Source organism: Amblyomma mixtum, chromosome 10, assembly GCF_055824585.1.
Source record: "Amblyomma mixtum isolate Tamu chromosome 10, ASM5582458v1, whole genome shotgun sequence".
Lineage (NCBI taxonomy): Eukaryota > Metazoa > Arthropoda > Arachnida > Ixodida > Ixodidae > Amblyomma > Amblyomma mixtum.
In genome coordinates this window covers 98948250-98960600 of record NC_143021.1, presented here as the reverse complement: position 1 = coordinate 98960600, position 12351 = coordinate 98948250, and the positions used below count along the sequence as shown (strand labels likewise).

General features: G+C 44.8%; 1 protein-coding gene and 1 pseudogene across 3 annotated transcripts; one reads left to right on the top strand and one right to left on the bottom strand.

Annotated features, from left to right (window-relative positions):
- Window positions 1–1987: 1987 nt before the first annotated feature.
- On the bottom strand, window positions 1988–7038 carry LOC149326512 (uncharacterized). 3 transcript variants are annotated; one of them, XM_089563228.1, is made up of 6 exons: window positions 6846–7038; window positions 5852–6045; window positions 5590–5716; window positions 5115–5209; window positions 3501–3723; window positions 1988–2106 (listed from the first exon to the last, which is right to left on the bottom strand). In XM_089563228.1, exons 4-6 carry the CDS (start codon window positions 5196–5198, stop codon window positions 1988–1990), a joined length of 426 nt encoding a protein of 141 aa, XP_089419354.1. In that variant the 5' UTR covers window positions 5199–5209; window positions 5590–5716; window positions 5852–6045; window positions 6846–7038. The 3 variants fall into 3 exon arrangements, with proteins under 3 accessions (XP_089419354.1, XP_089419355.1, XP_089419356.1); XM_089563229.1 differs by having other exon boundaries at window positions 5590–5677; window positions 5975–6045; XM_089563230.1 differs by lacking the exons at window positions 5590–5716; window positions 5852–6045; window positions 6846–7038 and having other exon boundaries at window positions 5079–5198.
- Window positions 7039–7758: 720 nt separating this feature from the next.
- LOC149326511 (uncharacterized) lies at window positions 7759–12269 on the top strand (annotated as a pseudogene).
- The last annotated feature ends 82 nt before the right edge of the window (window positions 12270–12351 follow it).

Here is a 12351-nt window from a genome sequence, read left to right as displayed (position 1 = left end):
CTAAACCTGGTAAAAAGCTACAAATTGAAAACCTCACGCCCATATCACTCACGTCGTGCCTTGGTAAGCTCTACGAACGGGTTGTAACTTTTAGACTTCAAAATTACATGGAAGATAACGACTGTGTACCACATACCATGTTCGGCTTCAGAGCGAAGCTCTCGACGCAGGACGTTCTCCTCCAAATACAAGATGTCCTGCGAAACGTACCTCGGACGGGAGAAAATGTCATAATGGCCCTGGACACCAAGGGGGCATTCGATAACGTCAGCCACGAAGCTATCCTTACGGGCCTAGACAACCTGGATTGCGGACGCAGAATCCACGGCTTCGTCAAAGCCTTCCTGTCCGATAGAACTGCCACCATCGGCATAGGAGACCTTCGATCGGACAAAATTCGCACTCCAAACAAGGGAACACCCCAAGGGTCAGTTATCTCACCCCTACTCTTCAACATAGCTATGATAGGCCTAGCTCGAAAACTAGAGAACATCGAAGGCATCAGGCATGCAATGTATGCTGACGATATAACAGTCTGGACAAACACGGGCTGTCTCGGAGAGAAGGAAGAAAGGCTACAGCAAGCGGCGTCTTGTGTAGAGCAATCCCTTACAAAAAAAATTGCAGTATTTCTGCAGAAATCTTGTAGACCTTGATTCACTAAGGATGCAGAATATGTGAAGACTGGTGACAGACTTTCTGTCACCCCCTGTCACCTCCCAGCGGTCAATTGGTACACGCTTTCAGCAGAAAGTCTGCTGAGCCTGTGTAGCCGCAGGATGCAGCTTGTCTACAGAAAGTCTATAGAGACTGTGGTCACAGGATGCAGCACATAAGCAGACATTTGAGAGAATCTGTGCAGTCCACCTACCGGGAGCTGGCATGCATGCACACAGGCAACGTAATAAGACACAAGGATTTTTTATTTCTTCGTCTCATTGTTTGCACCTTACAAATCTCTTCCAAGGAATGAAGTAGTGAGTAAGGAACAAAGCAGAGGCCTTGGTGTATAGAGCTTCATCATTCATTGTGCTGTGACAGGCACTGTGAAACACGAAGTTAGTGGAAAAAGAAACACATCGGCAGGTGACAGAAGAGCCGACATCGCGGTTTGTTTGGCTTACGACCTACTGTGGTTTTTCTGGGTGGCTCTGATGGCTTGTGTTTTGTTGTTCGGTAGTGTATTGCGATGCGATATCAACTATATGGCAAGTTTGAAACTGCTTGTTGGCGCCTTATCATGGCGCGAAGCCAGTGAGAATAACTGCGCGCGCACAAGTTTGCCAAACATTTTGCCAAACAAGTTTGCCAAGTTTGCCAAGTTGCCAAGTTTGCCAAACGCACAAGATGACAAACATTGTGTCGACAAACTTGTGCGCGTGGCTATTCTCGCTCGCTTCGCCGCTCTGCACCGTGATAAGAAGCTGACAAGCAGTTTGGTCGATGCTCGCACGGTACTGTCGGCTGGTTGCACATATTGTGTATGGTGTGATTATTGATTTGCAGCTGCTTTCCCGAACGAAGTTACGAAAGCAAACTTACGGAATCCTGAACTACCGAACAATTGGCTGGGCCGCAAGCGATGACGCTGTTTTAGTGTCTTATTGAGCTTTGTGCATGCACCTTCATGCCATCCCGCAAAGGAAGGAGAGGGGGTGCGCGGCCTTTCGTTTAGAATGAACTCTTTTCGGGGGCTGACCGGCGTGGGGTGTGGTTCCGGGTGCTGACGTATACGCAGCAATACACTATACCTATATTGCGCGTTGTGACCTTTGTGGTTTGTTTTTTAAGTCGCGCTTGCGATATCCCACCGTAATTTGTGCACCCACTTCATGGAGCCCTAATTTCTGAATAAAAAGTGCGCAAATTATGTGGGTAAATACGGTAATGAAAAGCTTTGGCTTAACTTGTGCGTTTTATTTTTGTTTCCACTCACTCTGTCAGCATGCCCATCACAGCACAATGGACGATGAAGCAGTAGGGATCCTTACTCGCCATATGACTCCTTGGAAGAGCTGTCACTCTTGGTTCCCATTTTTTGCAACATGGAGCCTAGACTTCTCTTCACTTTTAGGTCTGCGCACCTAAACTTGCAGCATGTGTATTCTGTAAAAGAATCGAAATGAATGTTAGACACATTATTTAGGGACATATCTGGAGAAGTACAACCCCGAAACAATATGAGAAGCAATGTCTTGCCATATACTGGCAAAACAAAGAGGTCATGCTGCTTGAACTATTTCCTGAATTTTGGTCAGTCAGCCAAGATGAAATGGAATTGAGATGAACTGGAATCCACTGTGCCATATTGCAGTCAATATAATGCCGGTCAGTGCGGTAAGACTTGCTAGTGCTGCTGACATCATGCCGGGATTCTACACGGGATTCTAACTACATGCCGGGATTCTGCACTAAGAACAACGGGTTCACTCCAGTTTGCGGCGGCAACAATGCATGTGAAAGGGCAGCAAGACATTGCAGGTTGCGCCACACACCGAAGCTTTCCTGTTCATGAAAAAATAACCTAGTTGCATCCAGCTAGGTCATTTTTAGTATCCTGTGGCGAGTGCAATGTAATGCCCACCAGAAGCAGGCATGTAAGATATTTACAGCAGCAAGATTTCCACTAGCCTCAAGGTGATACATTAGGTGAAGAATGCAGCAGTGTAATGGTAACAACAAACCATGAAGAGCCAGTAAGATGCAGTAACATCCAGGCGCATAAAACTATAGAGTGAGCGAGAGCGTTGACTTTAAATGCAATAACAGAGTTGGTCAGATGATATTTAGCGAGAGAAAGAGCTGTATGCAGCACAGAAAAAAAAGCAGCCAGCTAAATGATGTCTCAATGTGAGCAAGAAGTGGTACAGTTGAGCCGGGCATGTAAATAACGCTTGGAAGCAAGGCATAGAATGCAAGGAAAAAAATAGATACGAAAGGCTGCAAATAGGAAACCTGTAGGCATAGACTGCACTTAAACCGCCATCATTTTCTTTTATTATTTTCAATAAAATTTCTAAAAATCTGTTATTTCAGATACTCACATACTGCCTCAGCAGTTGAACACCAAAGCCCAACATTATGTGTGCAGCAAACCACAGCACAAGATTTGGCAGTTTACAGATGTGTGTTAATTGCTTTGAGGTGCAATGTGGCCACACGCGGCCACAGCAGAATTATGGTCATTGATATGCAAGACATCTTTACTCAGAGCTGATTCTGTATAGCCAGCACTACATTCAAAATGTGCGGCAGAAAGCATGGTGCACCAATCACTGTCCTCCCCCTACAGAAAATGAGGGGTAACTTGGTCACCAGTGCATTTTGCAGAAGACTAACAACACAACCTCAAAGTTTGTGCTTACTGAATTGAAATTTAGCCTAAGTAACCTTACTCTTCCTTGCTTTACTGCTTATGCGCAAATATTCCTCCCCTTGTTTTTTTTTCTACATGAGAATCACTTATAATGGTTACTTCATGTTATAAAAAAGTGGCATACCAAGGACTGCAGATACCCTCTTTTGGTCCAATGCAGGTTTGACGGGGTTGTCCTTGTGGCTGTTTGCCTGCCGGCCAAAAAGTGTCTTGTTTGTTAATTCCTCATCGCTGAACACTACCCTTATTAATGCCCTCGCAAACTTGCAAGGAGCATCACGGTAGCTCTCCTCAAGTCTTGTTAAAGTGGCTTCGGTGACCATGACACCTCCCCCAATATCTCGGTGCTGCAATAAAGAAGACCACAACATATGAGTATGCACACAAACCATAACTGCATGGCTGAAGTACAAAACGTGAAAATTCTAACACAAAAACTACCTTAAGAAGACCCTGCAATGGCTTATTTCAGTTTCAGGACAGTGATGAGGCAGACAGTATTGTGTAGAGAAGTGACCCTTTTGAGGTAAACTTTTCTTATTATGTTCACAATTAAAGTAGCAACACGCCAGTAAACACTGCTCTCCTTCTCTGCCGGGTCAGTCTGTGTTCTTCCTCTTCAACTTGTGTGTCTTATAGCTGCCTGCTCTGCCCCACACCGTAAAAACTAACCGTCAGTTTGACGAGCATCTTTTTATCTATCTTGACGAGCCGTTGGCGTCAAGCCTGAAAGACTGCACCTTCGCCGTGAACGAGCGAGCCACTAGAAACAGACGAAGAGCGCAAAACAAAACAAGTAACTTGATTGGCTACCGCATAAGGGCACGTCATTTGAGGCACCAATGCACCCTTTGGGCCAACACCCTCTGAAGGTTCGGGCCCGCAGTGGCGTGAAGGAGGGAGTCGTGCCTCGATGTCCTCCTCCTGGACAGCACCTAGGGCATGTAGGTTATTCATTTGTGACAAGACAGTGCAGAACAAGCAGGACAGAAAAGAGACAAGAGCTAACTTATGCTATGCTAACTTTGCTATGACGTCTCAGGATTTTACCACAATCTGTTTTCAGTGATTAGTAGTTTTAGTTTAGCTTGTAAGAAAGCGTCGAGCAACTTTGCCGAATGCCTCTCAAAAATCATTACCTTCAAGGGCCAGTTCAGTTTATGAGGTGTCACAGTGAAAAACATGTCCAAGTTAGCTTTTTGCTCGTTTTTATACCTCGAAAGAGGCCGTCAAGCTTAAGTTCTTCACAAAGCTTCATAGAAGTTGATGAAGACAACACCTACGCAAAACTACCTAGCCCGCCCGAATCCTCTTGATACCCGAAAGCATGTCGTTACTGTGGTAACTGACACTCATTATTTGCCTTGTTTTTTGCAGCGAAGTAGCATTTCGCTATTATTTGGTAGTTCGGAACTAATTTTAAGCCTGTGTTGTTGTGATGTCTCATTATCTACATCAAAGAAGCAGTGTCCGAAAAAATCAGCTTAGTGCTGTGCCACATGCAGATTGCCAGCAATGGCAATTTATGTGCATGTGAATCTAAACATGCAAAAATTACATGGTTAGCACAGACCATTTGTGTCCGCAATGGTAGCACACTTCCCTTTAATATTTAGTGAACTTTTCAAAATAGGTTGTGGGTCCCTCTGTTTAAGCATTAATTAAACTGGTGCTGAGAAGTTGATAGACAAGTGCTACACACCATACACTGAGCAATTTTTTGGAGTACAACTCTCACCGTGTTCCCTTCAGGTTCGGAAGGCTTTGCTCCCTCAGCAGCTGATGTCAGCTGATTGACTGCCCTCTGCAGCCTTTTCAGCATTTTGGCAGTGTCTGGAAGAAGACGGTTTAAGAAGCTTAAGAGCGAGCGTTTCTACCATGCAGTAAGATGCACTGGAGCACCAACTAGAGAAGAAACAGCTTTTATTAATGCCATAATAGGCAGCTTGGAAACTTCTATACAGGTCACAAAACCGCACATGACTACGTGCCCAGGAAGTTGTCTGCTTAAGCGGCAGCTACGAACCTTTGCATTTTATATTACTTGCCGCTTCTCAGTGTCCATTAATGTTAATCGTCTGCTTCAGCGGTAGACACTCGGATATTATGAATTCCATTCTGAAACAGCTCAATAGAATTAGAATGTGATAAAGAAAGCACAACAAGGTATTTCGGCCACTGGTGATGTGTATGACTAATCAAAAAGCACGTACCAATTAAATCTTTTTGCTCCTGAAGCTGCTTTTTTAACTCTTGCTTCAGGGCTTCAACTTCTGATCGGTGGTCACAGCATGGCTTTTTCTGGAAAAAAATTGCTGAATTGTAGGCAGTGGCATGCAGCTCATGGTAAAAAATAGCGCACAAAAGACTAGACACAAGAGTAAAGGCGACGACAGGACAAGCCTTTACACTTGTGTATAGTCTTTTGTGCGCTGTTTTTTAACCATGAACCTATACCAACTCGCCCAACTTAACGTTCTACTAAGGCATGCAGCTGTCATTCAAACAGATGCCTGGGGATCTCGCGACAGTTGCTGTTGCCATTATGCAAGCTGAGGATGTTTGCACTCCATTATCGATTGGATGTTCTGCCCTTACCTTTGCCACAGCGTCACGTACTGCGCGTGCTGCTAGCTTTGACATCTTGCGCTCCATTTTGTCAGCCTCACCTGCGGATATAATGCACCTTGGACACACATGCCTCTGAGCCCAGCAAATGCAGGCGCTGGGCGACTTGTACTAGTGCCACACTTCCAGACTCCACTTTTGGTTTCGAGACCCACGAAATGTACCCATAGAAGCCCGGTCATGTCGGCTTTGACTCGCCGACATGACCGTTCACTCGATGCAATCCGACGCATTGTGGGGTGGCTAATTGTTTTACGCAACGTACAGCACGGCATGGTCGCGCAGACACCGTTACTGGGTATATGAACACTTGACAGCAACGGGTGCAATGTTACCTTCCGTATGGCTCAAGGTTACGAAACCAGGGTGCTTATGTTTGGTAAAAAGATCCATACTGTACACTGGGTACGCACGCACGAGCAGGCGATATAGCGCCGTGCGCAGTATTCGCCCAGCTGGAAGGAGACACATTTCGTAAAGGCTGAACCACACGTCCGCGATCTCAAGCGCGAAAGGCAAAACAACATCGATGAGCGACAAGTTCGGCTGTCACCCGCGCAGATTTATCGCCATCGCGCACATTATCGCACAGCTCTAGAATTCAAGAGTGCCCGGAAGTTCCCAAAGCGATAAGAGTTTCGTCCCGTCATCGCTCGGTGAATCGCGCTCGTGTGGTTCCCACTAAAGTTGAGCGAAATAACAAAGCTCGCGGATGCACACTTAGCGTACCTCCATGACAGCAGCGCAGACTCGGAAGGAAGCGCCGATTTATAGCTCAAGTACCTGCACTGGTAGCAGGACAGATAAAATATAAAGTGCAGTGATTTTCACCATTACTTACCGGCAGCCACCAGGTATGCGTCACATGGCTCGTCTCCATCTTTCCACGCGATTTTAAAGCTTTTGCCAGCTAAGGCCTCTACCACGGTCGCATCTTTTATAATCGAGGTGGCAGTGGCCACGTCGACCATGCACCTGGTTTCATATACATCCCACGGCTCAGTTGACACCCACTTAACTAAAATATGAGACATCGCCGAGAACAAAACAGACCGACACAAAAGCACCTCCTGAAAGGCCGACAACTGGCTTGACTAGGCTACAGCTATGGCTAGTACAACGTACTGAAGTCAGAGCCGGGCGTAGCTGAAGGCAACTACGGTCAGTTACCGAACTGAGAGCTGTAGCGCGGCGCCGCCACCACTGGCTCAGTTGATGTAGTTGAGGAGCGCTGCAGTCGTACCAGGCTACAGGATTGTGCGGCAATGCGTTCGCTAAGCGGTCGCTGCAGTGCAGTGACGTTTTTAATTACACGTCACAAAGAAATAATAATTAATGGGTACAAGTATACAAAAATATTGATAATAAAGATATAATTTGTTATTAATGAGCACTTCTATTTTGTACTTGAACGTTGAAGTCAGTTTGTTTGGCACTTGCTTATTGTTGCGCCATCTAGTGCTAGACTAAAAGCTAAAAACATTAAAAATATGATAAAAACAAACGTTTATTTAGAACTTAGACCTCCAGTGGCTGTAGCGACTGCACAGTAAAAAAATGGGAAAGCTCTCGCGCTACCGGCTCTCACCACGATGTAAAGCCTGTCGTGGTTTCCGCCTGGTTTCCGCAACGCAGGACATGTTACGTCTTTCGTGTAAGCGCACTCTTCAGGCACTGCACGTGTACGTCGATTAGGTGACAATTTCTGCTGGAAATTACCAGCTTCCGCCTTTTACCGGATTTGTTCTGTAGATATGCCGAAAAGATACCGAGAGTGGTTGTTCAAAGACAACGTTCCGAAACCTCGCTCAACAGAATTCAGACACGCGAAGAAAGCTGATCATAGTGATGGCCGTTTGCTGCTTGGAGCTCCCGACAGAACGGAGGATGCAGCGGCTTCAGTGGACATGTCGGCTGAAGCTTTAAATGATGAGGGATCTTCAAGTGACGGCTTCCTCGACAATCTAGACAGCAGTGCTGAAATGAACACTGCAGCAGACTCGTTCCTCGGCTTCATAAGTGATGGGCTTCCTGAAGCAAGCGATGGGCAGCTGAATATCGTACAAAGTGTAAGTGCGAAAAAACTACTCTAGCTTTTTTGCATGACCTGTTTTAACTCACAAATCTGCTACTGTGGCATCGTGAACGTTTGCATATATCAATTTCTATTTCGTGTGTTGGCACGTAGCGCGGCCGGTGCACAGACAGGTAGAGAACAAGGCGAAGTCCACCATTAAACTGGAACAGTTGATTTGGCAAACTTGTGCCCGCAAAACAAACGAGAAAAAAAAACGGTGGTGGTGAAAGCAGCCTGCGTCGACGTCTGTCATTGAGCCGAATTATGCCCCTGTGGCTTGTATGTAATTTCTAACTTTGTTACCGAACTTGCGCCTGTGCCCCATTGATACAAATTAACGCCATTTAAGTTCCATCCTTTAGTTTCTTAACGTCACTAAATCCTGGTGTCGGTTCCACACGGTCGGGTTTAAGGAACTAACAAATGTGCGATGACGATAGTTGTAGTTAGATTTGTGTTGCAAGCTTACCAGAAAATAAATGTCCGTTCATTTGAAAGGATTTTTATAAAAAAAACGTATAACAAGTGTTTATAGAAGTAACATGCCTATTAGTGCAGAAATCATTTGGCTGTACGAAAGTATTTGTTTAACGGCCGCTTTCGAGTGGACAGCGATTAGAAAATGGCCCATGTTTTTCTTTTAATTGTTACAACCTTCTCGCACCTGTTTAGCTGCACACTTTGAACTGTGTCAAGCAACATGCAGTTACTCTTTACAGTTGTGGTATTTGCTTTACATTCTCTGCAGTTATGTGCAGTGACACAGCAAGTCTCATTAAGCCTGCATTATTGGTACACTCTTCTTAATAATACAGAACATGTCTGTTTCCACAGGATTCAGAAGCAGGTTCTGTTACAGAAGAAGATTCTGCTGATGCTCTCCAATATGACTTGCTGGATAATGTATCCTCGTGCTCCAGTGATGACGAGGACTTGTCGCCCCAGCATGAACCTTCAGACAACCAAAGATCAGAACTGGTCAGTCTTTTCAGTGGTCTTACTCATGGGCACTGGAGTCGTAAGGCAAGGACGGGCGGGTCTTTTCTCCTCCTGAAAAATGTTCTAATTGGGACCTAATCTATTATTGAAAGGTTCATTATTTCATAGTTTTGTTCATAACACTTCTGCTTGTCATGAAGGACTGTTCATTCCACATTTGTTTCTCTTTATGAGCTGTTCATTACAAGTCACCGCGACTCCCATAACATGCGTCCGTTAGCGGTTGGCTGTCAGTTTTGCAGTTATGTGCGTTAAATTAGTCTAGTTCTGGAAATGGACAGACATGTCTGTCTGCAGCCTTTTTCTTGGTATTCAACTAAAAAAGAGCGCATCTGTCCTCTCATGTCGTGATGTATTAAATGAGAGATTCTGTCATTACAGAAAATTGTACTGTTCAAGCAGGTGACCGCCCGCCCTTCTTTGTCTTAGCCCTTATCATCCCCTGCACTCATTTAGGGAAAATAGAACAGGGTCAAAATGAGTGCTCATAACGTAATACTCCTTGTAATGGATCCCTCCTCCGTCAGGCCACAAACGATCACTGAACTGTACTAAGCACTGTTGCCACTAGTTTAGGGTAGGATTACTTCGACATATTTGACTTCTTGACACGGTGCAACTCATGGCGACTTGTGAAAGAATTTGAACATGGTTTGGTGCTGCTTTTTCTGAATATACACACATCAAGCATGTTGCGAACTGCGCAGTGAAGGGTGCTGTGCTTACTGAGTGTGAATTTACGGCCATTGAACTGAGGTATCTAGCTGATTAACACAACCCGCGTCTCAATAACCACAGAATAAAATAGCGCAAGCGAAGCAATTGAGTATGGAAGCAGAAGGGAAAGGAACAGGTAAATGAGAATTCTTGTTTTGACAGAGCTCACACCTATGTGCTCCTATTTTTTTCTTCCTTTTTGCTCACTTTCATCGCAAGGCTGAGTTTTCTTGTAAACTGACCAACCTGACAACTTTTATGTATTGTAATCCTGTATACAGGCTATGTGATGTATGACAGTTCAGTATTCAAAACTGTTTTCCTTATTTCGCAGGATGAGAAACTCTACCCTGGATCACGTTTGACCATTGGTGAAAGCATGGTGCTTATTCTTGGACATTGCCTGCGGCATAACACCACTAAGGAGGCAACTGAGAGCCTTTTAAAGCTCATTGAAGCCCACGTGCCTAAGGAAGCTGCCATACCAACATCAAAGTACATCTTTTTTAAGCAGTTTACAAATGCTAGGCAGAATGCCACACTGCAGTTTTATTGCCCATCTTGCTTACTCTATCTGGGTGAGAGCCAGGCACAGGAACTTCACTGTTCCGCCTGTGGTGTTGATTTTGTTGTCGACACACTAAAAAAAATGAAAGCTATTTTCTTACATTTGACATTGCCAAACAAGTCAAAGACAAGCTTTCGCTCGATGAGCTAAACTTCAAGTTATTGCCTGGACAGTTGTCCTATGATGTAGGTGAGCTGACGACTAGCCAAGGTTACCACAACCTGCCAATGTCTACGCATGACTTGTACGTAACGTGAAATACAGACGGTGTTCCTCTTTATGAGTCATCTGGGTACAGCATCTGGCCGCTGCTACTTCAAATAAATGAATTACCCCAGAAAGTGAGAACGAAACACATGCTTCTAGCTGGGTTGTGGTTTGGTACCACAAAACCTAAAATGTGTTCCTTTCTGAAGCCATTTGTTGAACAAATGAACATTCTTTCCGGCAGTGGTTTCCAGTACACAAACCTGAAAGGAAATACTCTGAAAGTGCGAATTTTTCCAGGGCCCTGTTGCGTCGACACAGTGGCCAGAGCCATGGTTATGAACATGAACCAATTTAATGGTTTTTATGGCTGTGCATGGTGCATGCATGAGGGACAAGTTGTCAGGAAAGGCAGCGGTCATGTTCGCGTGTACCCTGTTGTCTCTTCTCGACCAGCACCTAGAACACACAAGATATTTTTGCGAAACGCTGCTAAGGCAGAGACAACACAGCAAGCCAAATGTGGTGTCAAAGGTTCAAACGTGCTGTTTGATTTGGCATTTTTTTTTTCATTTCCGGCAGGTTTTGTCGTCGACTACATGCATGCTGTGTGTGCTGGCTTTGTTAGGCACACAGCATGCATGTGGTTTGACACCTCCATGTTGTTTTCATACAGTCTTGGAGGCAAAATTGATGAGATTGACAGCAGCTGTATCTTTTGAAACCTATCTGGGAGATTTCTAGGCTGCCGCGCTCGCTTAAAGTCCGGAAGTACTGGAAGGCATCAGGGTGGCGTAACTGGTTGTTGTTTTATTCTCCAGTAGTGTTGAAGAACATTCTGCCAAGAGTGTATTACAAGAATTGGTTGAAGCTTGTCAAGGTGATGCACTTTCTTCTTGCTGACACAATCGCCGTAGAAAATCTGAAAGAAGCTGGCAGGACAATGTACGAGTTTGTGAGGGAGTACCAAGATCTACACGGAATAGCACATGTGACTTATAACACCCACCTTTTATTGCACCTTGTTGCATCAGTGGAAGTATGGGGCCCATTATGGAATTATTCAGCATATGCATTTGAGGGTATGAATGGGCAGCTCGTTCAACTTGTAAATGGCACACGCTATGCTGGCTAGCAAGTGGTTGAGAACTTTTATTTTCTATCAAACCTTCCCATAATATGGGACAGATGTTCCCACTTTGAAGATGGCCATTCAAAGCACCTGTTAATGAAGTACTTTTTAAGGGGGTATAATCTGCGAAAGACCTCTGAGAGCACTTGTGGTGTTGTTTTTTTTGGGGAAGGGAGAGACTTCTAACCGTGGCATCTCCTACAAAAAAGTGCTAATTGGCTCTTTCCTCTACTGCACGAAAGGCCTTGACAAGTCACGCCGCCTTAACTCATTTGTGTGCATGAATGGGATATTCGGCCAGATCGAGAATATTTTGGCAACTTGTGTAGATGGCCATCGATCATGTGCATGTGTTCGCCATGTTGTCTTTCATTTGCGCAAACTTCGCGTAATAAGAACATTTGTTGCCGATAACTTAAGTGGAGCCATCATACATGAAGTTTGCATGACGTCAGAAGAAGTGGAAATGATTTGCGAAAATCCACGGAAATGTATGTTATTGCAGTCTTCTTCAAAGACATTTGTGTGCTGTGTTGCGAGCAAGTACATTTTTGAAGCAACATAAAGATGTTCTTGCATGAGGCAGAAGGTAGCCAGAAGCAACAAAAATTTTATACTGAAAGGGGGTTTAATAGTCCAGGTACGAC

What these genes read in the sequence shown, in the direction of transcription:
- LOC149326512 (XM_089563229.1), bottom strand. Translation starts at nt 7,038, where the DNA reads ATGTCTCATATTTTAGTTAAGTGGGTGTCAACTGAGCCGTGGGATGTA. An exon ending in GGAGCAAAAAGATTTAATTG is followed by an intron (nt 5,210 to 5,589) that starts GTACGTGCTTTT and finishes GTCTTCTTCCAG; the next exon opens with ACACTGCCAAAATGCTGAAA. An exon ending in CCGAACCTGAAGGGAACACG is followed by an intron (nt 3,724 to 5,114) that starts GTGAGAGTTGTA and finishes TCTTTATTGCAG; the next exon opens with CACCGAGATATTGGGGGAGG.